The sequence below is a fragment of the Taurulus bubalis genome (genome assembly GCF_910589615.1).
Source record: "Taurulus bubalis genome assembly, chromosome: 13".
In the NCBI taxonomy this organism is placed as follows: Eukaryota; Metazoa; Chordata; class Actinopteri; order Perciformes; family Cottidae; genus Taurulus; species Taurulus bubalis.
The window spans coordinates 20,863,219-20,889,654 of record NC_136601.1 but is presented as its reverse complement, the minus strand read 5'-3'; the positions used below and the strand labels follow the sequence as shown (position 1 = coordinate 20,889,654).

The 26,436-nt window shown below is 45.8% G+C and overlaps 3 protein-coding genes across 3 annotated transcripts; all 3 read right to left on the bottom strand.

The window, feature by feature from the left end:
- Nucleotides 1–1,687: 1,687 nt before the first annotated feature.
- cxxc5b (CXXC finger protein 5b) lies at nucleotides 1,688–4,304 on the bottom strand. The gene is made up of 2 exons (XM_079229029.1): nucleotides 4,172–4,304; nucleotides 1,688–3,298 (listed from the first exon to the last, which is right to left on the bottom strand). The coding sequence occupies exon 2, from the start codon at nucleotides 3,095–3,097 to the stop codon at nucleotides 2,213–2,215; it is 885 nt and encodes a 294-aa protein (XP_079085155.1). The 5' UTR covers nucleotides 3,098–3,298; nucleotides 4,172–4,304; the 3' UTR covers nucleotides 1,688–2,212.
- Nucleotides 4,305–6,135: 1,831 nt separating this feature from the next.
- On the bottom strand, nucleotides 6,136–8,594 carry LOC306745529 (CDGSH iron-sulfur domain-containing protein 1). The gene is made up of 3 exons (XM_079228334.1): nucleotides 8,483–8,594; nucleotides 7,385–7,587; nucleotides 6,136–7,028 (listed from the first exon to the last, which is right to left on the bottom strand). Exons 1-3 carry the CDS (start codon nucleotides 8,544–8,546, stop codon nucleotides 6,939–6,941), a joined length of 357 nt encoding a protein of 118 aa, XP_079084460.1. The 5' UTR covers nucleotides 8,547–8,594; the 3' UTR covers nucleotides 6,136–6,938.
- Nucleotides 8,595–9,629: 1,035 nt separating this feature from the next.
- Nucleotides 9,630–18,748, bottom strand: ube2d2 (ubiquitin-conjugating enzyme E2D 2). The gene is made up of 7 exons (XM_079229192.1): nucleotides 18,529–18,748; nucleotides 16,753–16,816; nucleotides 14,213–14,244; nucleotides 13,903–13,980; nucleotides 13,638–13,743; nucleotides 13,103–13,196; nucleotides 9,630–11,064 (listed from the first exon to the last, which is right to left on the bottom strand). The coding sequence occupies exons 1-7, from the start codon at nucleotides 18,550–18,552 to the stop codon at nucleotides 11,019–11,021; spliced, it is 444 nt and encodes a 147-aa protein (XP_079085318.1). The 5' UTR covers nucleotides 18,553–18,748; the 3' UTR covers nucleotides 9,630–11,018.
- Nucleotides 18,749–26,436: the final 7,688 nt, after the last annotated feature.

Below are 26,436 nucleotides of genomic sequence, written 5' to 3'. Positions count from 1 at the left end.
GGACAATGCATCCGTCATTAACCTCTCGCCTCCCTGCGTCTCCGTCTCACTGCGTTTCGTTCGGCCTCCGCCGCCGCTCTCCCTCTCGCCTCTCCTTCCCTCTTTGTCTGGCCCACGCTATCTTCATCCCCTGCTGTCCATCTCCCCGTCCTCCTCCCTGCGTATCTCTCTCTCTCTCTCTTTTCTCTCCCCCTGTGGCCTGCTTTTCATCTCTCCCAGTTTTTCACTCCCTCTCCCTCACCCCCCTCTCCCTTCTCCTCCCTTCTCCCTCTCTGCCCTTCACCACGTCTCTTTTCTCCCCCACCTCCCTTCACCCTCTCCCTAGATCCGCTTTCCACCCTCCTCCTCCTCCTCCCCCCCCCACACTCCCACAACTCTCCCTCTCAAACCTCCCTCCCCCCACCCCTCCTCTTCTCTGTCCTCCGTTCAATCCCTCCTTCTGCCCCCCTCCTCCCTTTCTCTCCTGCCATCTTGCAGGCCAGTGGAGCCAGACTGCAGGCGTTCAGGGAGTCACTGGACCTGCTGGGCAGCGGGTGACACAGATTTCCGGTGTGTGTGTTTGTGTGTGCTAGCGTGTGTGTCTGTGTGTGTGAGTGTGTGTGTGTGCATGCGTGACGAGAACAGGGAGGGGGGATTAAGCTCCAAATCACTAGAAAGGCACCGAAGAGAGAGGGGGAGTGAGGAAAAAAAAAAAAAAAGCTGCAGATCCAAGAATTTGAAATTCCCCCTTTGTCTGGGAGATGAAGAAACACTAGACTGTGGACTTTGAGTAAAAGACTGTGTTCCTCATTCAGTGGGAGCGTTGCGTTCGCATGATGCTGGAGCTCGCTGCTTTTCTCCATGAGTTGGCAGTGTCCTGCGTTGGCTGGCGTGCTGTGCTTTCTCTCTCTCTCTCTCTCTCTCTCTCTCTCCCTCTCCCTGCCTGACAAACACACACACACACACACACACACACACACACACACGCGCACGCATACTCAACCCCCACAGATGCACACACACACACACACACACACACACACACACACACACACACACACACACACACACACACACACAGTCCCTCTGCGATCCCCCTGACTGAAGGCACACAGGAAGTGCAGCCGTGGCCCAATTATAGCGTGACACCTCGGGCCGGCCGTTGCCATGGTTACGTCTTCCCTGCGGTCCCCTGGAGTGTGGCGCCGAGGAAGAAGGTCTTATCACATCAGCCATCGTTACGGCAACAAGCAAAAACCCACCCTGTAGCCTCAGTGCAGCTGCCGGTGTATTTTGTTTATAACGTGGTAGTGTGTGTGTGTGTGTGTGTGTGTCTACATGTGATCTACACTTGTGAATAAAAAGGGAAATTGCGTCAGTGTGTGAATAGAGGAGAGTGTTTGTTGTTGCGTGTGCGTGTCAGGTTTGGTGTGTTTGAGCGCATGCACCGGACTTGCCAAGGCAGCGTGTAGGTGCGCTTGTGTGTGTGTGTGTGTCTGTGGGGTTGCGATAAGGCTCTCAGCCACACCATTAGGTGACTCATAATCCACACAACCTCACACACAAACACACACACACATATGAACACACGTGTGCATGTGTACAACCAGGGACACGGAGGCTAACGGACACATACACCCAATTAAATACACACACACACACACACACACACACACAAGTATAAACCCAGCCTGTAGACAATTACACATGGCCAATTTATTTTATTTCAAAAGGGCAAACAGAGCTATACAGTACAAGTTGCACATGAAATAATTTAGCCTCGGCTGAACTCATTCATTTCTTACTGATGCAGTGACGTCAGAACAACAGAAACAAAACTCCCTATTAGAAACAAAACATTTGGCTCCTTTTTCTTTCTTTTTTTAAGTTGAAACACAATACATCCAAACTGGAAAGGGATGTAAAAAAGACATAATGTTTTCCAGATATTTACAGTCTATTTACAGCATTTTTGTCGTCATCTAAATATTGACACACATTGGTATCCTTCTTTCTCTCCTCTCCAATTCACTGATTGTCAAAAGAAAGGATGGGAAACGAGTGTGGACATTCTCAAACGGAGCTGCAGCTCCTCGTTGAACGCGAGATCCCAAGATCTCCGAACCACAGTCCGAGTGTGTTAACATGGTGTCCTGTGTGTTTGTGTCAGCTGCAGCTCCTCAACAATCATCCAACCGGGATCCTCTGACAAATGCTGCCCCCACGTACATTACTATCCATCCAAGGCGCCGTTGCTTCTCTCCTGTGCTAGACCCAAAGTAAAGTCGGAGCCCCTTAGATCAAACCCAGACACTCTGTTCTCAAACCCAGGACCTCCTGGCTTCCTCTTCAGCTCCTCGCACTTCCTGTATTTACAGATCTGGTGTCCCCTCTTGCGATTGCGGCAGCTGCTGCACTGGTCGCAGTTCGTCTGACGCCGACAAGGTACGCACTCCCCGCACCTCTTCCTCTTCCTCCTCCCGGCGCTGCTGCCGCCCAGAGAGCCGGGCGAGTAGCCCTCGGCCACCAGCCCCTCGATGCCCTCGGCTCCCATGGCCGCGCTTCTCCAGTGGCCTCCCCCCATCTGGAAGCCGGCCAGGGGGAACAGAGTGGGGCTGAAGGGGAACCAGGCGCCCAGGAAGGGTTGGAAGTCAGTGCCGCATCCAGAGGAGTCCTCCTCCTCCTCCTCGGGCCCCGATGCGCCGCCCTCCCCGTCCCCCTTTGCCTCGACAGCCTCCCGTTTCACCGGCTGGCTGCTCTGCGCACCTAGGCCGGCCTGCTCCGTGGCGGCGGGGGTCAGAGCCAGCAGTCCGGCTCGCATCAGCAGCTCGGCGGCGTGGGCCAGGTGGAGCCCGCTGGGCGACTCCCACATGTCGGGCCAGGAGGGGGCCCGGCGGGGCTTGGCGTGCGCGGGCTGCGCCGCCCGCTGCTGCACCGGGGAGGGCTGGATCAGGCTTTTGACGTCCACGGCCGGAGAAGGGGTGGAGATGTAATGGGAGAGGCTGTAGGGGTGGTTGGAGCGCTTAAGGCTGGGTCTCAGCGGCGCATTGGGGATTTTAGCGCTGCTGTGAGCCTGATCTGGGGAGGAAGGGCCAGCGATGTCTACGGCAGTGGACATAGCAGTGGCTGTGTGTGGGGGGTGTCTGTCCGTGTGTGTGTGCGTGTGTGTGTGTGTGTGTGTGGGAAGAGAGGTGAGGGAGAAGGGGATTGAAGCCGATGCGGGGTTGACAACCGTCCTGCTGTTACTTCAGCCAAAATGGCAAGCCTTGGCCTGTGTCCCTATTCCCATTCTCTGCAGCAGCCTCAGAGTCCTGGAGAGCTAGAAATGAATGGGGGATGAAGAGAGGAAGGTTAAGAATAGAAATGTTGGAGGGACGAATACAGAAAGAAGAGTAAACAGAAGAGATTGGGACTCTGGGATATTTCTCAGCCGGAGCCACTAAAACACCGTCAGAGAATCAGAGTGTGGAGAATCCGCGTTTAAAGAGAAAAACAAACATAATACCTATGTACATTTTTTTTTTAAACAAACTGCTCGAATAGAGACGAACGGGGCCATGTATCAGACAGTGCATTGGCTCTGCTCGTGATTTCCGCATACAGGAGGCAGTATCCCTTTAAGAATTTCACGGTATATCAATGCAATCAATAACAGAGCGACAACAATATGCAAAGATATGCGCATATGCGCAGGTCAAATGTGGAGCGCGCTTTTCAAATACATTTTGACGACTGCTGTTATGTGTGCCAGCCAAAGCTTAAGCCGAGCAGAGAAGGACTAAATAGAGGACCGTCAGAAAAAAACAGGCTGTCTTTTGTCTGGTATCGACGACGAGTGAGCGAGGTGCGCAACGATGCGGTTGCTGTGGATAAAAAAAGACCAGGCTATGTTCCGTGTCCACATTTGTAGCAAATCTACCCCGGCGATTTCAACGCGGGGCATATATGCGGTTACGCGTCAACGGCGCGGACCCTTTTTTGCGGGTCGATCGAGGCAACCCGATCGATCGTTTTCGCCGCGATTATGGTTACCTAAGAAAGACGGCGCTCGACCGACGCCACGACGGGGCTGACCACAGTCCGAGTGGTCGCTGCGACACGGCGCCGCGCGCAGCACAAAAAAAAAGGCGACAAAAAAAACCCAAACGGCGCAAATCAACAGGGGAAGTGTCGGCAAAGCGTCTCGGCTTACCTTCAGAATTGCGGGCCGAACTCTCCTGTCAAACATAGGATGAAGTCATGAACTAATGGCGTGGTGATTGTAGCGTCTATGGACGGCGGAGCTGCCGATTCCTCCTCCACCTCTCCGTCCCGGAGGGTCTGCAAACACTCTGCACGGAATTTGGGGGCGTCGCTCAAAATGCGAAGTGGACTCTGCAGCCGAGACCGACGTGGTCAGAGCGACCCCATGGTATCCGAGGAGCGCTAATGCACACGGGCAGGCTGCCGGTGCGAGGAGGAGGGGGGTGTGGGGGTCTGCCATAGGGACACACACACATTACGCACACATTACACACACATTAAACACACATTAAACACAGCTTTCATATGCATCCCGGAGCCCACTCGACTAAACACACACACACCCAAGCGTGTTCACGGGCGTCACTGCTCCAGGAACAGTTGTCGTGCAAATAATATGCAATAATGCTTATGATTGCAGTGTCATGATTAGAAGTGGCCAACATGTTAAACAGCTACACTTAAAACTTATTTATGCATGTACACAAATACACATAATTACATAATCAAATCCACTTTTCTTTTCTTTTTTTAATCAGTCCATGGACATTGTTTATGTATTTATAATATAGTAATAATTAAAGCTGCATCTAAATAAATGGTCCATGACCACTTCAATTCATTCATAAGCCTTGTTCGGTCCACGTGATGGAGAAACACTGGTGTCTATGTGCAGTCAGTTAGCACAACCACACTAATGTATAATTAACTTAATTAAAAACACCTGTCTGGGCTCGGTAGCACGTCGGTGACGGCGAGACTAAGAATTGCATTAAAAGAGAGAGAGAGAGAGAGAGAGAGAGAGAGAGAGAGAGAGAGAGAGAGAGATGTAAATACAGCGGCCCTGTGTGTGTTCATCCGGAACAACAACGCACGTGCGTCCACGTCACTGTGAGTGATGTTATAGATGCCTTGCTGCTCAAACAGTTTGGGGACGGAGGCTTCTGGAAGAAGTAAACGCGACATTATTTTTCCAAAATAATATAGATTATCAACCACATCCAGACCGGAAGCCAGTGTCATAACACGAGAGGGGAAGCTCTTATTCTGATGTTATGACGGCTTCTGTTCCAACATGAGGTCGACATTATGAAGTATAAATATCTAAAACGGAACAACTTAACACACACTTTGTAAACTAATAAACTACGTTAATTTTCACCAAACCTACTCAGAGTTGTTGCTAATTAGCAGTCAAAGTGTGTGGCGACATGGTAATATGACCCTAAAAGCTCGTAATAGGCAGATATTCTTCGCACAGTAAATATATATATTTAAATAAATATATGTATTTATTACGTCCCCCTCTCTCTCGCTGTGGAGCTGTCTGTTAAAGGTGACTCCTCACGCGGGGACGGCGGAGTCCACTCCACCTCTTGTGAGAGCCCTCCGCTGCATCTGGCACGCAGCCAGATACCTCGTGCGTGAGTGCGTGAGTCAGCGTGTGTGTGTGCGCGCGTGACGTGCGCGAGCGTGTCACTATGGGAGCAGGGGCCCACCGTACTCGCGTACACTGTCTGGCCCGGACTATCCGTGTAAACACAGCGTCTTCTAGTGGTCACCGCAAATACTGCCACATCTTAAAATGGCCACTGGTGCTGGTGGACACTGCAGCACGGCAGCCCGCTCCTCCCTCCTCCTCCTCCCTCACCTCCAGCCAAGGCCCCTCTGACACACACATATACACGCACGCGCGCACACACACACAGGGTCCCACTGCAGTCGCCACACGGGGCTGTTTACTCATTATCCCTGTCCACCGTTAATCCACCCACCCACACACACTGCTCTGCGTCTGCTAACAGAGGTGAAGTTGTTCAGCAAAGTGCATTTGATCCTGTGGTTCAAAACAAACAAATGTAAGCAAGAGACGCCCCTCCGGATAAATAAAATAAAGACGAGAAAGCCTACGAATCAGATCACTCGATGAGTTTTATTAACAATTTACAGAACAACGAATCAAGTCAGACACACCGCAGCCAGTAGAAAACAACTAACTTTGAAAAAAGCAAAATATATCATTCATATGCATTGTTTAACATTAAATACAAGTTTCCTCAGATAGCAGACAGTTACTGGTTAGGAACAGCAAGATAGTGTTTCAACTCGTCCTAGTTTTGAAGAGAATTATTTAATTGAAAGAAAAAAAAACACAGCTTCTTTAATCTAACTAAGCAGCTCTTAGTGCAAAAATCATATCACTTGACATTCATATGGGTTGTTGTGCGTTCAGACTTTGGGGCACAGGCTGTAGATTTAAATATAAGGCCTTCGTTGAATTCCAATTTAAATATTGGGCCGGCCGAGGCAACGAGGTGCCAGTAATCACTTCAACCACCTGCTCCACACCCGTGGGAGTGGAGAAGGAAGGAAGGAAGGGAGAGACACAATGCCTGTACGGGGAAACATTTCACTTCAATCAAGTCCGGGGAGAATTTGATCTAAACGCTTCACATCGAGTTGGTGAAAAAGCAAACTGACGATTGTCAAAGTCCCTTCCTTATCACTCCTCAAATTACCTTTGATTGCAAAGTCACGTTGGTGTGAAATCAAAATTCGCTAAAATGTCAGCGCTCTCTGGATTTTTGTTCTGGGCTATGAATAATATCTACAGATTGATATGATGCGACAACGTCAAATGACTGGACAAACAGGGGCCAGCAACACTAGAGAAGAGAGAGAAGTCAAGGAGGGTTGAGGTTCCCGGCCCTGGTGGCTTAAGGGTCCTTGTGTTTGATGATGAGCGGTCCCACGTTGTCCCCAGTTTCATCGTTGTGCTTGGTGTGGGATCCGTCGCAGAAAGGGAACTGTTAGAGGGAAACAATGAGTTGCTTAACACGCTTTGTAGTTTACAATGCAAGTGAACACTCATCTCCCAGAAGGCACCTAAGAACTATGACGGAGAAACAGAGTTCCATACATTTTTGATCAGGCACGTTAGCAGCGTCACCCTCAAGTCCACGAATCCCAAGAGGTTATAAATGAGCTACATATTCAACTGTGCAGATTTAAGTTATGTGTATACATTTCAGTATATGGAGGTCTGTCATTTTAAGATCCCTCTACACAAAACAATAGCTTCCCACTCTGTTAAATTCAGATTCTTACAAAAGGAAAATCATTTGACATTTAAGAGCAACAGGTACAGCTACCGAGGCCACACCTTCTTTGACTTCCAGCAGCGGCAGTACACAGCCTTGGTGGCGATGTCCTCTATGTCGAAGCTGTGGACCACTTTGGGGCTATCTTTACAGATGGACGTGTTCACCATGCCCTTTTTACAGCTCGGCCCTCTCAGGTAATGGCTGACCAGGAAACCTCCGACGGCTGCAACCACCGCGACCGGCACCGCGACCACCAAGTGCTCTGGAGAGAGACAGTGTGCATAAAGAAGAGGATAAAGAAGTGTATCTATTGTATACTCATAACTGTATAGACAACATAATCTGACCACAGATGACTCAACCCCTCGTGACTAACTTGCATGGGTTCATGGTATCCAACTGCCAATTTAAGTACCATTGGAGTGTTACGTTTGTCGCCAAGTCTACTAAGTCTGTTCACCTGTTCAGAAGTAACAAAGAAACACCCAAGGTTTTGGATGACTCGTGGTCTAGTTCAGATAAAGATATGACTGCCTGGGTATAAAAGAAATCGGTACTCCTACAGGTTCGCCATGTTGCATCATCAGAGGAGAAACTGAACGCGTTAGGAGGAATGTGTACTGATCTATGTGCAGAGATATGTGCAGTGGTCTGTCGTCTTGGCTTTGTTTTAGCGAGGCAACAGAGAGGCGTATCCAGCATCACATGCTGCAGCGGAACAGGGGCCATGCTGTCAGTCTGGATCAGCCAGTTCAGTGATTAGCTGCTTTGCTGGAGGCCATGATACATGAAGATATTCCTGTCCTGGAAGGAGACGCTGGGATCGCCTCCAAGTGAGGCCTTCGCAGACGGGCCAGAACTATCAAAGTGACCGTCAACTGAGTCAACACAGGCCAACAGAGTTCACTTCGCTAGCTAACGGGCTGGCAGTCAGCTAACGGAGGGGCGGTTCTTAGAAATTGGATAGTCATTAAAATATATGTGCACTTCACGTACTAGTCGCCAGACAGCCGTTACGTTGTGTAGTAGGCACGTTAGCCTACTAACCGTCAGTTGGTTTGGGTAACGTTAGGTCACAGACGTTAAGTTTACGTTGAGCGGCAATAGAAAACACTAAATGAATGCTAGCTTGCTGTTAGATAGAATGAATACTTTACCTTTGGATAACGTGAATCCCGGTCTGGGCAATGCGGGCATCACTGATAAACATGGGGTTGTCATATTTCCCCTGGACGGTGTTTTGTTTGTGCTCGGCGCTCAACAGCAAGGTCATCCGGGGAGTCTAACTGAACTCTGTCAAGCTCCACAAGCACTGTGCTCGGCCTCTGACGTCATTGCGTAGCAACCAATCAGGTCTGAGGAGGCGGAGAGGGGGATAATCAAAGATAATACACTATCTTCACCGCACTTCCGTCTTCGCTTTACTGCTGTTTGAGGGACCGAACTGCATTTGAGCCATTCATTTTTTTTAAAAATATATTTAACATATAAGGAGTTTCACGTTAACCCGTACAAATATATCATGTATATGTTATTGTTTAACAATTGATTTAATTTAATTGTTGACAGTAATTTGACAAGATAATCTCAAAACCCGCTCTGACGTTGTCCGGAGCCACATTTTCCAATATGATACGACTTAACTGATTCTAACTCACTGCTGTATGTAACCACTGTTACTGTGTTGCCCCGATAGCTATTTATCGTTTATCTAATCATATTGCACTTCGGAGCACGACAGTTGATGCCGAAGATTTTCACTGAAGAATAAATCATCTTGATGGCTGCGAGCTTTGGCGAGTTCCATTTCCCTTTCGAGAAGTACTTTCTCTTGTACCGTGTTTATGTAAAGAAAAGCCACAGAAGTGGTTTCTGGTTTGATTTGATAAACCCGTCTACTTGTTTAACAGAAAAAAAGCCACAGTGTCCATCTTGAGCAACGATTTGTTGGTATATGAACAGGGTCGCCACAGAGTGAAATGTAATGCTCTCCAATTACTTTACATAAAATCACCACCAGAGGGCAACAAAACAATCTACCATCTTGAATAAGCAATTTGGTAACATTTAGAGGAAAAAAACAAAACAATCACGTGACTTTTAAGTGCCATATAAACTAGGTATGCTGCAATATATTCATGTGATTGTTATTATTATGTAAATGCATTCTTTAAAACCACATATTGAGTTTAACTTCACTCAAATGAGAGCACACTCATCATACAGACACTTCTAATGAATTCAGAACAATTTCAAAACTCTTTACGTTTTAGTGAAGTTTTTTTTATTTACCAGACATTCCCCAATACCCACAAAGAATGCAACCATCTATCAGTAATACCGTGTGGGAAAGGCAGGTATTATGTATCCTGTCATCCATGGTTGTGACCTGTGCAACATTTCCCTTTCCTACCTCTGCATGTCCTGCAAAAGGGCCCGAGAATGAGTCAACACAGGAATAATGGGTTTTTATTACACAGTTTAATCAACACACAAAGCTCAACGAGCCTCTCAGGTAATTCAATATACAGAGGTTTTGTGCAAGAAGAGTGGGTTCTCCTCGCACCCAGAGCCCAAGCCAGTCCCATAGCCATTTAAGATGTTAGCCTCTAATTGAACAATAGCAAAAACAAACAAAAAAAAAAAAAAGAAAAGAGAAACCAAATAAGAAAAGGAGAAAAAAAAAGCAACCTAAAAGAGTTATGGGAGAGAGGAAGGGGAGATAAAAAAAACACAGGTTAAACTAAGAAAAATAAATTGCTTAAATACCTGGTCCAGAACCTCCACTTTGTGAGTAAAGAAAAGTTGGCGGTAGTGGTGGGGGTGACATGGGGGTTACAATTGTGCGTGCATGTGTGTCTATGTGTGTGTGTACAAAGGGGTCAACTTAGTTGGGGCGGGAGGAAGGGAGGGAGTTAGGAGCAAGAGGTGTGGGGATAAATCCTTTCATAGAATCCAACAGAACACCAAATTAGGCCATTTTCCACAGCCTGCAATGATTTCTTTTAAGTATTCATAATATAAAATACAGAGTGCCCTTCGACTCGTGCCAAAACAAACCTCTTTCTTGAATTGTCACCTCTACAGATGGGACATATAAAAAGGTGATAAGACAAGAAAGGATGCAGAGTGTAAAAATCCTACTGTCCCCCACTCCCCTAAATAATTAGGGGGAAAAAGAGGAAAAAAGGGTGCCCTCCAAGTTTTACAGAAAGGAATGCTTTTAAGGATTAACGTCTGGGGAAGAGGATACAGGTGAGTGGGAGAAATAAAGAGGAGGGGCGACCTGTGTGGTGACAGCATGTAACGCAATACAGGAGTCAGGGCCAGAGGTCACAAGGGAGGGAGGAGGTGGAAAAGGAGCAGGGAGAGAGGGGTGTTACCATTGCAAGCAGACAATATGTACACTGGAGGGAGGGCAAGTGAGCTGAGAGGCGGGAGGGCAGGGGAGACAGAGTCAAACAGAGGGGGGAGGAGAGAGAGAGAGAGAGAGAGAGAGGGGGGGGGGGGAGTTGTACAGGTACTCTGGTGAAGGGGAGGCGTGGCTCAAAGAAAGCACTCCAACGGAAACCAACAAGATCTTGTTTTAAACTTTTCATTTGTTTGAATGGTTTTTTGTTTGTTTTCTCTTTACGTCTGAAGCTCCCCTAACCTTATGTCGTAGAGGTGGTTGGCCATGATTCTAACCCAACACTACATTGCATACTTTTGTGTCCATTCCCGAGCTATTCTGTTGTACCTGTGAACAAGCAGAGAGAGAGAAGGGATGTTAGTTGTTTAGCAACATTACGATTTTGCTACATCTTTTTACAAATCAAAAAATCTTTTCTGCGACATTGTCAAATCCATCCTTGCATCAGCAGCAGCGATGCCAGCTGGCCGCTGCTCTACAAGGGCGCAGAGTTCTGAAATATCTTGCAGCGATTTTTTTCAGCAGGTTTGTTTTTATTTCCCTCTCCCCGCTGCAGCAAACGGCCAGTCGGTAACAGGGAGAATAGTTTAAGCACAGCTCAACCAAAACGACCGTCTCACTGAGCTGATTATTGGTGATACTTTGTACCAGAGGAGAGCAAACGGGACAAAAAGGCAGAAGAGCTACTGACGAATGGGATTTCCTCTAATTTCTGTTCATCATGCCCCACCAGCTGAGAGGCGTCTTTAGAGACTGATGAGCAGCCTCATGATGTCGCTGAGGACACAGTCAAACAGGTTGTTATAAAAAATCTGAGACTTTTTCAACCAAAAATAAACTTTCAAAAGGCCCATTATATTATTTAGGGCTGCCCCCGAAGATCGGTGAGTCTTGAAGCTCCCAATTTGCATTTTTGCCAGCGAATACATAACTGATGGAAACCGAGGATGGCACTATGAACAGGATGCACGCTTTTTATTCCTCTGACCGCGTGGGAAAGTGATGTGTTCATATCATCGGTGAACATGAGCATTAAAACAGAGTTTATCGTGGAGCAGCGGTTCTGCAGATGAACCAGACTGTACTGGGACTGAGTGTTGAATGATGCGTTCTCTCATAACAGTAGGCAAATATCAGAAATAATGTTGAGTATTTCTAAAAAAATAAAATTAAAAAAAAAATATGAACCACAGACATGACAAATTGAAGAGCTTTTTAGAGGATTATTTTATCCATGCATCACATTTTTGTATATTCCCATTTTTAGACAAGCACGTTAATCCCATTTCACGCAGCCACGACTTGTTAGCAAGTCGTTTCGTCTGTATAAATAACACCCTGACGCGCATATTGAGCTGCAGCAACTGAGCGGCTGTGTTACTCCCAAAAAGCCAGATGGATTAATGACGTCACAAGCAAAGTCATTTCCTGGGAAGAAATGTTTCTTAGAAAAAAGAAAAAAAAGTGTTTCAAATGGTAAAGCTCTGCAGACACTCTGCATTTGTATTAATCTTGCATACATAAGTTTTGTGTGAACGCCCACTACACGTTTTGAATCATCCTTCCTGAACGGCCACAACCTGCGACTCTTCTGCTCACGCTGTACGGAGCCGATGACCGGCCACTAGTGCCCACTCCCTAGTCGCTTCTGCTCACTGACAATTTCAATAATGTTTATTCAAACAAGACGGCCGATTCCTCAATGTTGAGGATGAACGGCACGGAACTATGATCGCAAAGTAAGAAGAAAGCAAGAGAAATATGGAGCCACAGATGTCTGGAAGATCTGAAGTTTCTGTTTCATCAAGTTCTGTTTCATCATGTGCAACATGTGTAAAATATTCCTCCAGTAATAAGAAAACCAGCCCAACACAGCTGATTGCAGATCTTTTGACTTGTGGGAAACCGGACCTTAGTTTTGCTGCAAGATGGCCGACCAAAGTTTCTGACCTGGCAGAAATAAATCCTCTCAGCGTCTGCAGCGTCTTAAGAGACTTATTACTTTTGAATGGTAAGCATCTGTTCATCTTTAAAGACAGTTCCCATAATTTAACCAGGGAAGACGCATGCTTAAAAAAAAATCTGTTGGCAGGAAAACAACTGGAAAGCTTAAAAATCGTTGTCTTTCAAACTTTTGTTACATCCCTTGCGATTGCTGCACACTCTATACCCCGAACGATGGCTTGAAAATCAATAATCATTAGCGAGACGGAGCTTCTGTCCTCCAGTTTGCGACGCTAACTTTGATCAGAACTTTGATAAGAAGAGACTTTAGCACGTCTGCACCCGAGTCGGAGGAGAATTGACTTATTGCACATCAATAAATCCAAATACATGAGAATGGAAACACAAACCGAGAACTTACTTTTCCCTGTCCGTCTTGTAGATGCGGGCGATCTCGGGTACTAAGGGGTCGTCCGGGTTTGGGTCACACAGCAGAGAGCAGATGGACAGGAGGACTGGAAGGGACCAGTTAACCAATCAGTACTCAAATAAAAAAAACTAGAATTTTAACAATTTATGCCAATTTCCTTCAGATGACCCTCAGATGCAAGTCAGGCAGAGTATGTGTCACAGCTATTGTTAATAATACATGCCACTGAGATTGAAAAGCTCTGTGCATGACACCATTTACAGCCGGCCCAGTAGTGAGCACTGCATGGAAAGGTCTAAAGCTGACATTTACGGAGAGAGCACTCCAGTTTGATACAAGGACCTCTGCGGGAGAAAAGCTGTAAACGATCATTTGTGGGAAGCAGTTTCATATAAAAAGGAAACCAACGCGTTCCCCGGGTTCCCTTATTCTTAACACACCGTTAATAAAAGACAATAGCACCTGTCATTTATCTGCAACAGCATGAGCAAAGGCTAGTTAAAACTACATAAATAAAAGAGTCTACCTTTGGAGATGGTGAGAGCCGGAGACCACTGTGATCGCAGAATGTCAAGACAAATGCTGCCGTTGCTGTTGATATTTGGGTGGTAGATTCTTGTGGTAAATGCAACCTGGAAACAAGCGGAGAGAGAAGAAATGTGAGGGGGAGGGGGAGACCGGGGGCAGGTGAGAGCAACAGGAAACTTAATGATGTAAAGCCACGGCGTGTTTTAGCAGGCAAGAGGCACGCTGTGTCCTCGCTGTTGCTTTGTCTATGTACGCCCGCTCACCTTTGGCGGTTTGAAGGGGTAGTCTGTGGGGAAGTGTATGGTCAAGAAGAAAACCCCGCTCTGGTAAGGACTGTCATTCTAAAGCAGGGAGAGAGGAGCCCATTCATCTCATTACGGACTCAAGTGCAGGAAGGGGAAAGTTATTTGGAAAATCACAGAAACTCAAAGTCAAGAGTTCCGGTTCTGAGAGTAAAAAAAATAAAAAGAACATTCTTTCACCATTTGTGTGAATGTTAATTCAAAGTTAAAACCAAAGCAGTATCACTAAGATTGTGGCTAAATCAGTAATATGCAGGGAGTGAGTACTTACAGGTCCCATTATTGTGGCTTGCCAGTGAAACACTGAAATGAAAAACAGACATTGTTTAGGAAACACCAAGAACACAACGCATGGCTGAGAAGTGTTTGTGTAAATATCGCCTCATCAAGTGAGCGTGTGTATTTCGGACAGTTGAGTAACCGGCTCTTACATAAAGAGGTATTTTTAAACCGTAAAGGGTAAGGGGTCACATCATGGCAGGGGACTCGCATTTAGATTCAGAAACGGCTCCTTATTGGTTTAACATCCAAATTGCTGCTTCAGAGGAAATTGTTATCCTGACATGAAGTATAATTTTTTTAAAAGGCGTGGACATCACTAACAGGGACAACAAATGCAATCAGAATCTGATTTGGTAGCATTTAAAGCGGTCAAGCCTCCTGCTGAGGGTCTGAGAGCAGATGTCACGTTGACAAAGGAAAGTAAACCACAGTAAATATGTCACAAGAAGCACTTTCTTGTGCTTTATAGCAGAGCAGTTTATTTGATGTTGAATGGCAGGAAGTGACATGTTCAGAGCGACTCTGCTGTTGAAAACATGTCAGTTGATGTCACTGGAATGAGCTTCTGCTAACTACACGGGCAATGTTGTTCACACTTATAGCAACAAGTCATAATAATGGAGCATCATATGTTTTGTAAAGCGCTCTTTCTGTGGCTAGTTACAGTTAGAGAATAGAATGAACCCTTAAATGGGAGAAAATATATATTTCTTAATGAATGAAACAAACTTCAAAAAGTACTCATTCCAGCGGTGTCACCACAGACGAAGAAGCAATCCCATCATGTCTAACACAATACAAGACCGGGACGTCATCAAATAAAATTATAATAAATAACAGATTGAGCCAATGTTAATGAAATGTCATGATGAAAAGGCAGTTGTGATTCTGATATGTAATCATTGTGGCAACGCTGTGCAAGTGGTCATCTGTGTTTCCTTCGCGCCGACTACGTTAAGAGCAGATTTCTTTCCTCAGACAGAAGAGATGTGGCTCTCAGTGACAAAGTCACTACCAAAGGTTCACGTTTAGATTACTTACAGTGAAAAGTAAAAGTTTTATTATATTCATTTGGTTGCTCAAATCAAATAATGTTGGTTTAACAAGTGGCGGCTCGCTCTGCGTGTGCATTGTACGACCCCCAGCCTACGCTTTATGGTGATAGGGAAGCATGCCAATATGTGTGTGTGCATCAGGCCCGCCTCACGTGCTCTGTATGAATGTGTGTGTGCACTTGGCTGAGAAGTCCTGCCGAGCAGAGAGTCGCCGTCAATTATTTTCGCACCGACGGCAAAACACATTACAAATTGCATTGAATGCACAAACGGAGGAATTCCTGATCAGACGGGCTACTTCGGAAAAAACAGGTGGCAACTTGATAAACACTCACATTTATTGGCTCAATGAAAGAGTTCCCTTTTTTTTTTTTTTTTTTTACAGCAGAGCCACCTCTAAGATGCATTGCAAACAAACTATAACGTCAAAATAACTGGCCCATATGAGGAAAATGAAGGCCATTCCTCAGACTCACATTATTAATGTCTTTACGTTTTTTTTCTGGCAATTTTGCAAACTAATGTCATGTGTCCCAAATTCTGTTTCATTTTATTTAACATTAATCAATCCAGGATAATCCCATTTGAGATTTTTAAAATCTAATTTACAAGGGGGTTCTGCAAGAAGGTTGCAAAAAAATAAAATGATGTGGAATTACTTGCTTTAACTGTGAAAAATGTTCTCCCAACAAAATCAAAAGATTCACAAAGGTGGTTGTATTCATTTCTGTATTATATGACAGCTGTTGACGGGAGCAGTTGAGACTAGTCAGATAAAGTTGCTTCCCATCATAGTCTACTTTTTACTGAACCTATTAATATCTTTAAGGTTTCAAAGGAAATATCTACAGTGTGTATGAAATGTATTAAATCCTATGTACTGAAACTAACAGAAAAACATTGAGTTCATGAATGCCTAAGTGTTATTTTGGGGTCAATCTTTTTGGGATAAAAAAGTATATATATTGTACATTGATAATGAAGTAAAAAAACAGTCTGCAATTTACTCCTACACTATAAAACAATGACATCATTGCTCGAGTATAATTCCCCATATACTCGTCCTGAAAGTAGAAGTAAAACAGGCATGTAGCAATAGAGTTGGAATGTAGCAATAGAGTTCACAAGAGGCAGTCCAGGTATTTCCTGCTTCCACTTGCTCAAAAACAAGATATTTCCTTGAATTAGTTTAATGCTCAGAACTCCTCACATACATGTTTTTTTTTCCTTCGCAAGCTACAAGACTGTGGCATACACAATATTGCTTACATTTTTTCAGATCCACACTAAACACTTTAACCATAAAAGATTTGGAGACCATTCATATTTATCATAATCATCCACATCCTGTAATAAATTAAAATAGGCTATATGGCACTCCTTTTGGTTTAATGTGTGAGTAGTAGTTGTTGGTTGAGCCCCACTCACACACAGCTACCAAGTTAATGTTGGTTTGGTTAGATGATGGACTTACTGTCATCTCCTACTGGTCCTGCAGAACACTGGGCCGGTGGGTCCCGTGCCAAGTCGTTCAACTCCTGAGACAAACAAATGACACGTCATTCGATCGCGTCCTTGCAAAGCATTTTCACAAACAATGACGTACATTACAGAACTGGGAATGGAAACAACACAAATATCACAAACACAGAAGTCCCAGACAAAAGGATGGTCAATAACCAGATTTGTTAAACTACCACCTAATTGTGGGCCTTCTATTTAGTTGACTAATTCCCTGTTTGTAAACACATCTTAAGGCCAGCGCCACTGCAATTGCAACACAGTCTCCGTGCCATAGTAACAACTCCCAAAACAGGTCCTACTGACACACAACTACAATAGCACCGTGTGCTATGAATGCCGGCGTGGCCGCTGTTATATAACAGTATTTCTCCAGGTAGAGCAGGTACAGCGCGTGGCAGCCAACCTGAGACATGTCCACAGACACAAGAGTGTAAACAAGAGTCTGTTCGTCGTGTGTAGCCCCGCGTAGCCTCACGGTGCCAGCGTTAGCTAGCTAGCTAGCTAGCCGGGGCGCTCGGGTTCGACAGCAGCACCGGGGTGTAAAGTGGTAGTTTAGTTAGCTGGCTGGTTAGCCACATTGGGACATGGCCTCTCGTTGCTGTGGAGGGGATTCACAACAACAGTGTTCAGCGAGTTCAACCTAACACACGACATAATCTCGATCTGCTGCTCGCCTGCTGTCAGCAACATGGCATCAAAGGCGAACAACGCGTGGGGCCTGTTTTCACCACAGCGACACTTCTAACACCACTAGGGTTTCCTGCATATCGCCGTGTCGAAAACAAGCATAATGTCGAATACGAGCAAAAACACCACTATTTTTCCACGACAGCTTGATGTGTATGACTACGGATAATATCATTAACAATGTCACGTTAATTACACACAAAAAACAGGGATACGGTATACGGAAGCGTAACGTTTGGTAACGTCCATCCCGATCTGTTGGATGTTACCGTTCTACTTACATCCAAGCATTAAACCACCAAAATGCAAGTTAACTGCAATAAAGTGAGTTAAATGGCAAATCGGTTGGTAAAATAAGCGCGAGTGTCCTGTCGCTAGCAAGTGTTCTGTCGCTAGCGTCGCCGCTAGCCGCTAGCCGGACAACTTATCTGTCAAATCAAGGAGCGAGTCCAGCTTAAACGACTCTAATAGTCCACATGAGCCACCTTGACGACAGTCCGGGGTGACCAAGGAGAAACCCGGCAGCACAAACGCGTACGAATGTAAACTACAGTCCCGTTTACTGGACAGATGCATCGTTAACGACTGGCGTCACTGTAACGTTATTAAGCTAGCTCGGGCAGAAGCTTATCGGAGCTAGCCAACCACCGGGACATAATGGCAGCCGGAGACAGCTCGCAGCTGATATCACGTCCACTAGAAACGGCATCGCTAAAACAGACAGCACGTCGATGGTGTACCCGTGTGACATAACCACGAGCAGCCATCACAGGGGCTACTTGTAGCGTACGGAGTGTAACGGTTCAGCTGGCCTGTTTGTAGTGGCATTAGACAGGCGGCGCGTTGCTGCTCTCACTGGCGTCACTCGCTATTTAGAGACCGTTAGCTGGTTGTTCAAACCAATTTTGACTTATTTAGTCAAAATTGTAGTGTTATTTTCAATGTATTAAACCCAACAGACGAGCTTTAGATGGGCAACCTCGCAATTAAATCCCCGGCGAAACTGCGAAATCCTGGGCCTCGTCGTTCACTTCCTTACCTTGTGAATTCTTTTCAGAGCCATTGTTGTGCTAGCGCTTCTGTCAGGGGAAACGTGCGATTAAAATGGCGATTGATATCACTGTCCGTTGGTATAACTATAACTTGTTTAATCGCAGAGCTCCGTTACTGTACACGCAATGTACCAATCGTTACCAGAGGGAAGCACCGATAAAATTTCGAGACGAAACTGAAAGATAGAAGGGGTAGAACCGCGGTCCTTCCTCCTACTGCAGCGGCTACCAAATCACTGCGGCCTGCGCTCTGCCAGCAGCAACGACGACAACGCTTCCGAAACTAGCCCTTCACAATAAAAGCCCCGTCGCCTTGCGTCCAAGCTGACTAAAACATTTAGTGTACCCAAAACGTTACTAAATATATAATATAATATATATAATAATATAACAAATCATGATCATGATGGCTGTATGTTATTCTCACACAATGCACATCCCTCCACGCCTCATATGTAAATGCACTTGCCACTTTACTTTACACTTGTCACTTTCACATAATCACTTCATTCCGTGCACTTTATTTTAATTTTAACTTTTATATTCTGTAGATCCAATTGTAAATATTCAGTAGACCCACTTGTAAATATGCATGCTCCCTTTTTATTGCACTCTGTTTTATGTTTATCATTAGATGTGTATTGTTAAATGTTAAATGTTGAGCATCTCCCGCCAGGACAAATGCAATAAATGGTTCTGATTCTGATTAATCTGCATTATTTAAAATAAACAAAATGCCAGGCCCATTAACAGTGTAAAAGTCCTCTTCTCGGTACTATGTGCACCCAAAGAAGAATGTACAGTCAATAGACTACTTTGTCAGCTGCTTATGTGTCGTCTCTTATAAGAAAAGTCCATATTATTGGGCTACAAGTATGTATTATTTTCTTTATTGATTAATTTGTATTGTATTGTCTCAATTCATTTGTTTATAAATTGTCAGAACTGGTGAAAAATACACAATATTTTGCATTGTTTTGTGAACCCAAAGTTATGTCTTCTTGCTGAGTGTGCCCAACCAAGAATCCAAAACCGAAAACAGCAGATAATGACAACATAAAAGAAAAAAAGAATGAATTATATTAAGAGTTGCTGAATAATTTTAAGTTGACCAATTGTCTCACCTCTACATATTACAATATTTGTATTCATTAGTTCAGAGACCAATAGATTCTGTGTTATTTATTTAATGTGTATGACGAAAATACGAAATGACTGTATTAAAAAAAAAAAAAAAAAAACGTCACCCTTTTATGCTGTAAACCAGCCGGATAAGCCGGAAGTCGCAGTTGGAGCGCATCGCTCACTGCGCTACTGCTCCAAAGCCTTCCGCCGACACGAGCACGTAAAGGGATCACAGTTGCAGTGCAGGCTGGAGACGTAGTGCTGCAACTGGCACCATTGTGGCTCCATGCATGCGACTGCTAGGCTGTGTTCACATGGCCCGGACGGACCCAAAATGTCTACCTAGCACGCATTTTGCATGAGGTAAACTCCGGCGAACCTCTGCTAAGGCAGTTTCCCTCCACAGTAACTGCCTTTACATATCTGCAGACAGTGACACGTTGCACATTTTACCGTTATTTGGCGGTACTAACCAATACACACGTTTAGGGGTAGTGTCATACAACAGATTAATTACACCCGGGGTTTGCTCAGCGCGGAGTGATACGGTCAGCAAAACGTGTGATCGCGAGATCTTCGGCACAAGGCACATTTCAGGCATTTTTTTTTGTGTGTGGAGGATTCAAGCAGGAGCAACTGTTACTATAAATTACACGTTTTATTTAGAGAGAACACTTGTACGTTTAGAATATGTTGAAAAGCATTTTCGTAACTATTTTTTATAGCGTATGCCACCGGGTGTTATAACCGTGTAGCAAAAGAGGCTCTGCTTTTCTAATTGGCATATTTGGAGCGAGGGCCAGCGAAGTGTTTCAGGTAACCTTAAGGTGTACGTCAACACGTTGGGCGGGGCCATATTAACTGGAAACTGCTGCATCTACCCCCAACCTCGACCTCTAATAACCTCTGCACGTCTCCCCGAGGGTGAAGACACAACGTTTGGACTTGTTTGTATTTCCATAACTGTAATACTCAAAGGTAGTAGCTTAAAACACCCCCACGTGGTCACCTGCAGCTCTCCCTGGCACGTGCCTCAACCGCAGTGGTGTTCTGACAAATACACAATAAGTAAACATTACACATTTTCCATATGTGGAATACATAGAAACACAGATTACACCAATATTCATACCCATTGGAATGTTAACTCATGATAATACACTGTTAGTGTACGCTTGTCAAATAAGATATAAGTTAATAAACACTGCTAACGTCATGTTAACACCACATAACAGTATGTTACATTTCATTGTGAATTTATTCAAAGAACACATTTACGTTTGAAATGCAACAGACAATCATGTCCCTATATTTTCGAGCGAATGGTTGATCCACTTGTAATAACAAGACAAGTATACCATCCCTCGTGAATAGAAGTATTACTTTAGATAATCACCATCTATAATGTTTAATTAGTTCTATGGAGCACTGTTGGCTGCAGAAACTCCACACAAAGGGATCAATTGACTAATTTCAGAGCATATTCTGCAGTTTTTTAGGCTTGCAGTGAGGCATTTGTCACTGCCTATTAAACTACAATAGGCATACTGTACATGTGAATGTTTTCATCCCATTCATAATGGTTCTTCTGCTCTTATGTAATTGGTGGACAGCCGTCAGATGAAGCAAAAGCTGTGTGAAACGGCAGAAGGCCAATTAAATAAATATCAGATTTGACATTTTAGAAAATTTGCAGCGTGGGAAACCGTCACATGTTATGTACTAGACTCTATTTACACATTATTAGCACTACCACACTATTCTAGTAATGGTAGCAGTAGTATGAGTATCAATAGGAGACATTGAATATATATGTATAGAGAGAGAGAGAGCGAGAGAGAGGTCAGGCCCTTATGTCACCCTCAGGGAGTTTGTTTCTGACAGTTTGCTCAGAAACATGCACACGAGTAGCCCGCTGGAGGTCATGTTGTAGGGCTCCGGCTCCTCCTGTTCCTCCTGTCACAAAGGAGCAGGTACCGGCCCTGCTGCTGGGTTGTTGCCCTGCCAAGGCCCTGTCCAGCTCTCCTCGTGTAGTGGCCCGTCTCCTGGTATCTCCTCCACACTGTTGAGACTGTGCTGGGAGACATTGTTTTAAATGTTTTTAAAACTGTAACGGGCGGCCTAAGGTCTCTGTTCCATGTACAGGCGGATCAGTAAGTCACACCAGGGACGGACACAAAAACACATTGCTACTTCATGTTCTTAATCACACGTGTGCTGCTCCTGCTGGGCTATGTCAGACTGAATATCTGCTGTTAAAAACTTGTATTACAGACCGCAGAGACGCAATGGCTGAACCCAAAATGAGGACCTTGCGGTTCACGGTTGGCGTCCGCACTGTTCTTTTTGACACTCCTTGTAAAAGTGATCAAATCTTACAGAGCTCAAAGGGCAGCTTGAGTCCCTACAGGTGCAGCTGATGCTCACAATGCTCACAAACCAAACGGACATATCTATAGGCGACTCTGAAACGGACAAAAGCAGCGGGTCATGCAGCTGTGCAGATGTGAGCTATAATTTGCTCCTCCAGACTAATGCTGGTTGATCCACTCTGACCGTGTAAAGCTGAGCCTGACACACTGACTCAGAGGTGCAGCCTAGCTGACCGCTGTACAGGCGCCCTCTGATGTATAACAACATGGCCGGTTGTTTGGGGCCACCTTCTGGCCAGGCTTCACATTTTTTGCCTCAATGCTTCTCCAACCAACAGTTGTGTGTTCTGGTGTGCTGATCGTAACTGTTAACGATGTGTGTGTGCCTTTTTTTAGAAACACAATTTGTTTGTATTACTATTATATGTTGACAACATATTTTTTGCAGCGATCTGCATTATATCACTCAGATGTCTAATAGACAGAGAATACATTTGATCAGCTCCTACATCACCTTTATTTCGTTTATTTAACTTGAATCTTGTAAATTAAAAAAATAAATAAAACACTATCCTATAGGCCCACGTGACCTTCTGTCAAATAGCCTACTGTAGCTACAGTTCCTTGGGCACGTACGCACAAACACACTCCACAGAGCTGTTGTTCAAGGGGGTGAGGGGAAGCCCTGTAATGAATACCTCCACAGGATGGCGGTATAGTTAGTCTGAGTGCGCCTCTTTTAAATGGGTGTGCGTGAATCTGCGTGGGAGTTCCTTCTTTCGCCATTCCGGGGTGTTACCAGCCTCACGGCACCTGGAGAGGTAGAGCCTCTCCTCTCTCTCTCTTCGACCTCTAACCCTCCAGAGTCCTTCCACACCTTTCTATTCCACCACCAGCCCCAGACACACACACACACACACACACACACACACACACACACACACACACACACACACACACACACCGCCCACCCACCTTAAATAACACAATTCGGGGACACAAACATGCCACAGCGGCAGCGGGGTGTCCGCCTGTCCTCCCCCAAAGTCCCCGCGGCAGGACTCCCCCTGCCGAGAGAGCTGCCGAGTGATGCCACTGCTGCAGCAGCAGCCAGCTGGAGGAGCCGACACCATAGTTCCGGCCCTTGACAGAAGAGTGTGTGAGAGAGACAGACCCCCACCCCCTCCCAAAACCCCCCCATCGTCTCCGGTCCCGTCCCAGGACGCCAGGATGTCCGACTGCAACGCAGATGATGGTGATCAAATGTCCGCATGCAGGATCCTGCACGGCCAGTGAGAGCTCCATCTGTGCCTAGAACCCCTACTCATCTTTTGGTTTTTATGTTTGCATCTCTGACGTTGCACCGGTGTCTCTTATTCTTGTTTTGTTTTGAGTCCATCCATTTGTTTTACTATGAGTATTATTATAGCACCATAATACAACATAAAATAAGCCAATTTGGCTGTTGAGTCACCATGCATGTGCCTCTAAAGCTGATCGGGGAAGGGAGGGGGTGATGGTCGGGAAGGGGTATCCAGTGCAAGACGCCAGGATCAGGGTCTTCCCTTATTCCATTAGAATTCACCCTCACCGAGGCATTGCCCCATTTCCTAACGGGGAGGAGGGGGTGTCTCTCCCTCTATATAGGCTAGCCAAAGCCATTATGTGCGACACCCTCCGTGCTGCTGCATGAGCTCCGTTTACGCGCTCCTCTCCTAGCGGTGGTTTCGTGTTACTGAATAATACCCTACAGAGACACAGCCGAGAGAGCGATAGAGGGAGGAAAGAGCAGGGAGGGAGAGAGGGAGATGAGCATCTTGTTCCAATGAAACATCAAGCAGTGTGACGATGACAGCGAAAGGCAGACATAAAGGTAAATAAACGTTACGCATAACCTGCGATCTTTGGTGTTGTGGTGCTGCTGTGGATGGGGGACGGTGTCACGGGACGATGATGGAAGCAGCGACGTAAGGGAGGGCAAGATGCTATGGGGGACTTGTCACTCGGGGACTCAAATGGTTATAGTTTTGGTTTAGCTTTCTGTCTTTGTGTTAATTTACTATCTCTAGTACCACCTTGTAGTGGCGCCCCGTGTTGGATGTACGAGCCACCTTTAGAGGGAGGGATGGAGGGAGGGGGTTAATGTGTTTACCCAATTTCAGTCAGGTAATCGATTTGTTGAAATGGCAGGTAGTCTGACAACTTTGCCAGGCCGAGTGCGCACCTCCGGACCCATGAGTTTGGTTTTGACTGTAGGCCCATTAGATGGAAACAGCTTGATGTTCGCTGATGTGCCATTTAAAAAACAAAAAACAGAAAAAAACCACGAGTGCACGTGACGGATTTACCAGTGGTTTGGAGTCGACGTTTTTCTCATTAAGGCCTGAATGTCAGCGGGTGATTGTGCTTCGCCCCCGCGCATCGCTCCTCCACGGCCGTCTCCTGAAGGTCTTCCCCCTCTCGTCTCCCCGAGAGACAACATTGTTTTTTTGGGGGGGATTCTGCGCAGCGCATCCGAGCGCTTTTGCCCGACGATGATTATGCAGACCGCACTAATGGTGTTAGTGCATCAGTGAATTATGGAATATTTAATGTGTTTATGAAAGTGCCTGCTTCTTGTTTACGCGTGGGCAGCTATAAATAAATATATATATATATATATATATATATATATATATATATATATATATATATATATATATATATATATATATATATATATATATATATATATATATATATATATATATGCATATACAGTATACGTGTATACATATAGGGGAGGAGAGGAGAGGAGGGGCTGCGCTCGGGTGGTGATCCGCGGAGCTTGCACAGATTGTCGTGCTTATCGGGTCACACAACGATGCTGGCATGGCTTCCACGCACGCAGACTGTCACATGCGACGATGCCTGGCTGGCTGGCTCCCCTTAATAAACTCGTAAAGGTCTCTCTACCGGAAGAAGCGGAGCTGACAGTTGGATGCGTCGCTCGGGCATGCCCCGGTATTCCGTGCGTGCGTCGCGCTGGAGGAGAGGAGGGGGGGGGGGCTTTTGCAGCTCTTGCACGTAGGACTTCAGGACTGCATGTGCAAAAGCCTTCAGAGAGGCTGTGCTGTGTGTGTGTGTGTGTGTGTGTGTGTGTGTGTGTGTGTGTGTGTGTGTGTGTGTGTGTGTGTGTGTGTGGAACAAGGCTACATGGATGCTGTTGTACAGGGGCGGTGCTGCCAAATCTGGATTCCCTTAAAAAACACACACACACAAAACAGAGTGCAACCAAATGAACACTGACCCCCTAACCGTTCATCAGTTATCTGCCCTTACCCCCCAAATCCCCTTCACATGTGTACTTTTACATCTTCATTTCTGTTTGCATGTGTGTTGTAATGCAGCTGGGCCACCGGAGCTCAGCTGCCTCAACATTGGAGCAAACTAAACGGCCTATATGCTCATGCATCATCCATCCATCACACACAACGCACACACGCACACACACAGACGCACACACACAAATGCACTTTCCATAGTAAATATTCAGCAACAGCACACAGCCATTCATCCGTCAGGTGAGGATGATTGAGTGTGTGTGGAGCTGGAGGGAGATGAGGCAACATCAGTCAAAGAGACGTCACTGCTGGCGGATGGACTGTGGCCCGGTAGTTCCCCACATTATGGATTTTAGTGGTATTCAGCGGGGAGGAGTGCACGGCCAACGGAGCCAAAAGGACAACGCATACCGAGAGGAATGGACGGAGAGGCAGAGAGTGTGGGGGCGAGGTGAGGGAGAGAGGGAAGGAGAGAATGTGACAAGGCCACGGAGGAGGTGAAGGAGCTGGAGCGAGGGAGAGGAGCAGAGGGAACGGAGGAAGAGACAAGGAGAGAGAGAGAGAGAGAGAGAGAGAGAGAGAGAGCGGTAGCAGTGTTTCACACTGCTGTGTGGCAGGACAGCCTCCTCTGACTTAATGGACTTCTCACACCCGTCTTGATTCACTTACCATGCGAACCCGTCTGTGTGTGTGTGAAAAACAAGCAGCGACGGAGGCCAACTGTGAGAATGTGACTCTTGCATAGAAGTTTAGTGAAATAACTTTGAAGTAGTCTCGGGCGGCTTTAGTAGAACAGAATTTTTATGAGATTTTGTAGAATACAATAAATTCTGTTTCTGCAATCTCATGCCAGGCCCATAAAAGTATCTACAATAGGGCAACGAGGAACTCCATTTATCATCGAAAAGAGACATCATGCTCCTAAAGGGCAAATCTGCACCCATGAGTCATCAGCAAGGAGTCTTGAGTGAGCAAAACGTGGTCTTGATGTTGCTAATAGGCCAGCGCTGGTATCGGTGACGCAGCGATTATGAACACATACATAAAATGCAAGCTTGAGCTCGGCAGGATCTCC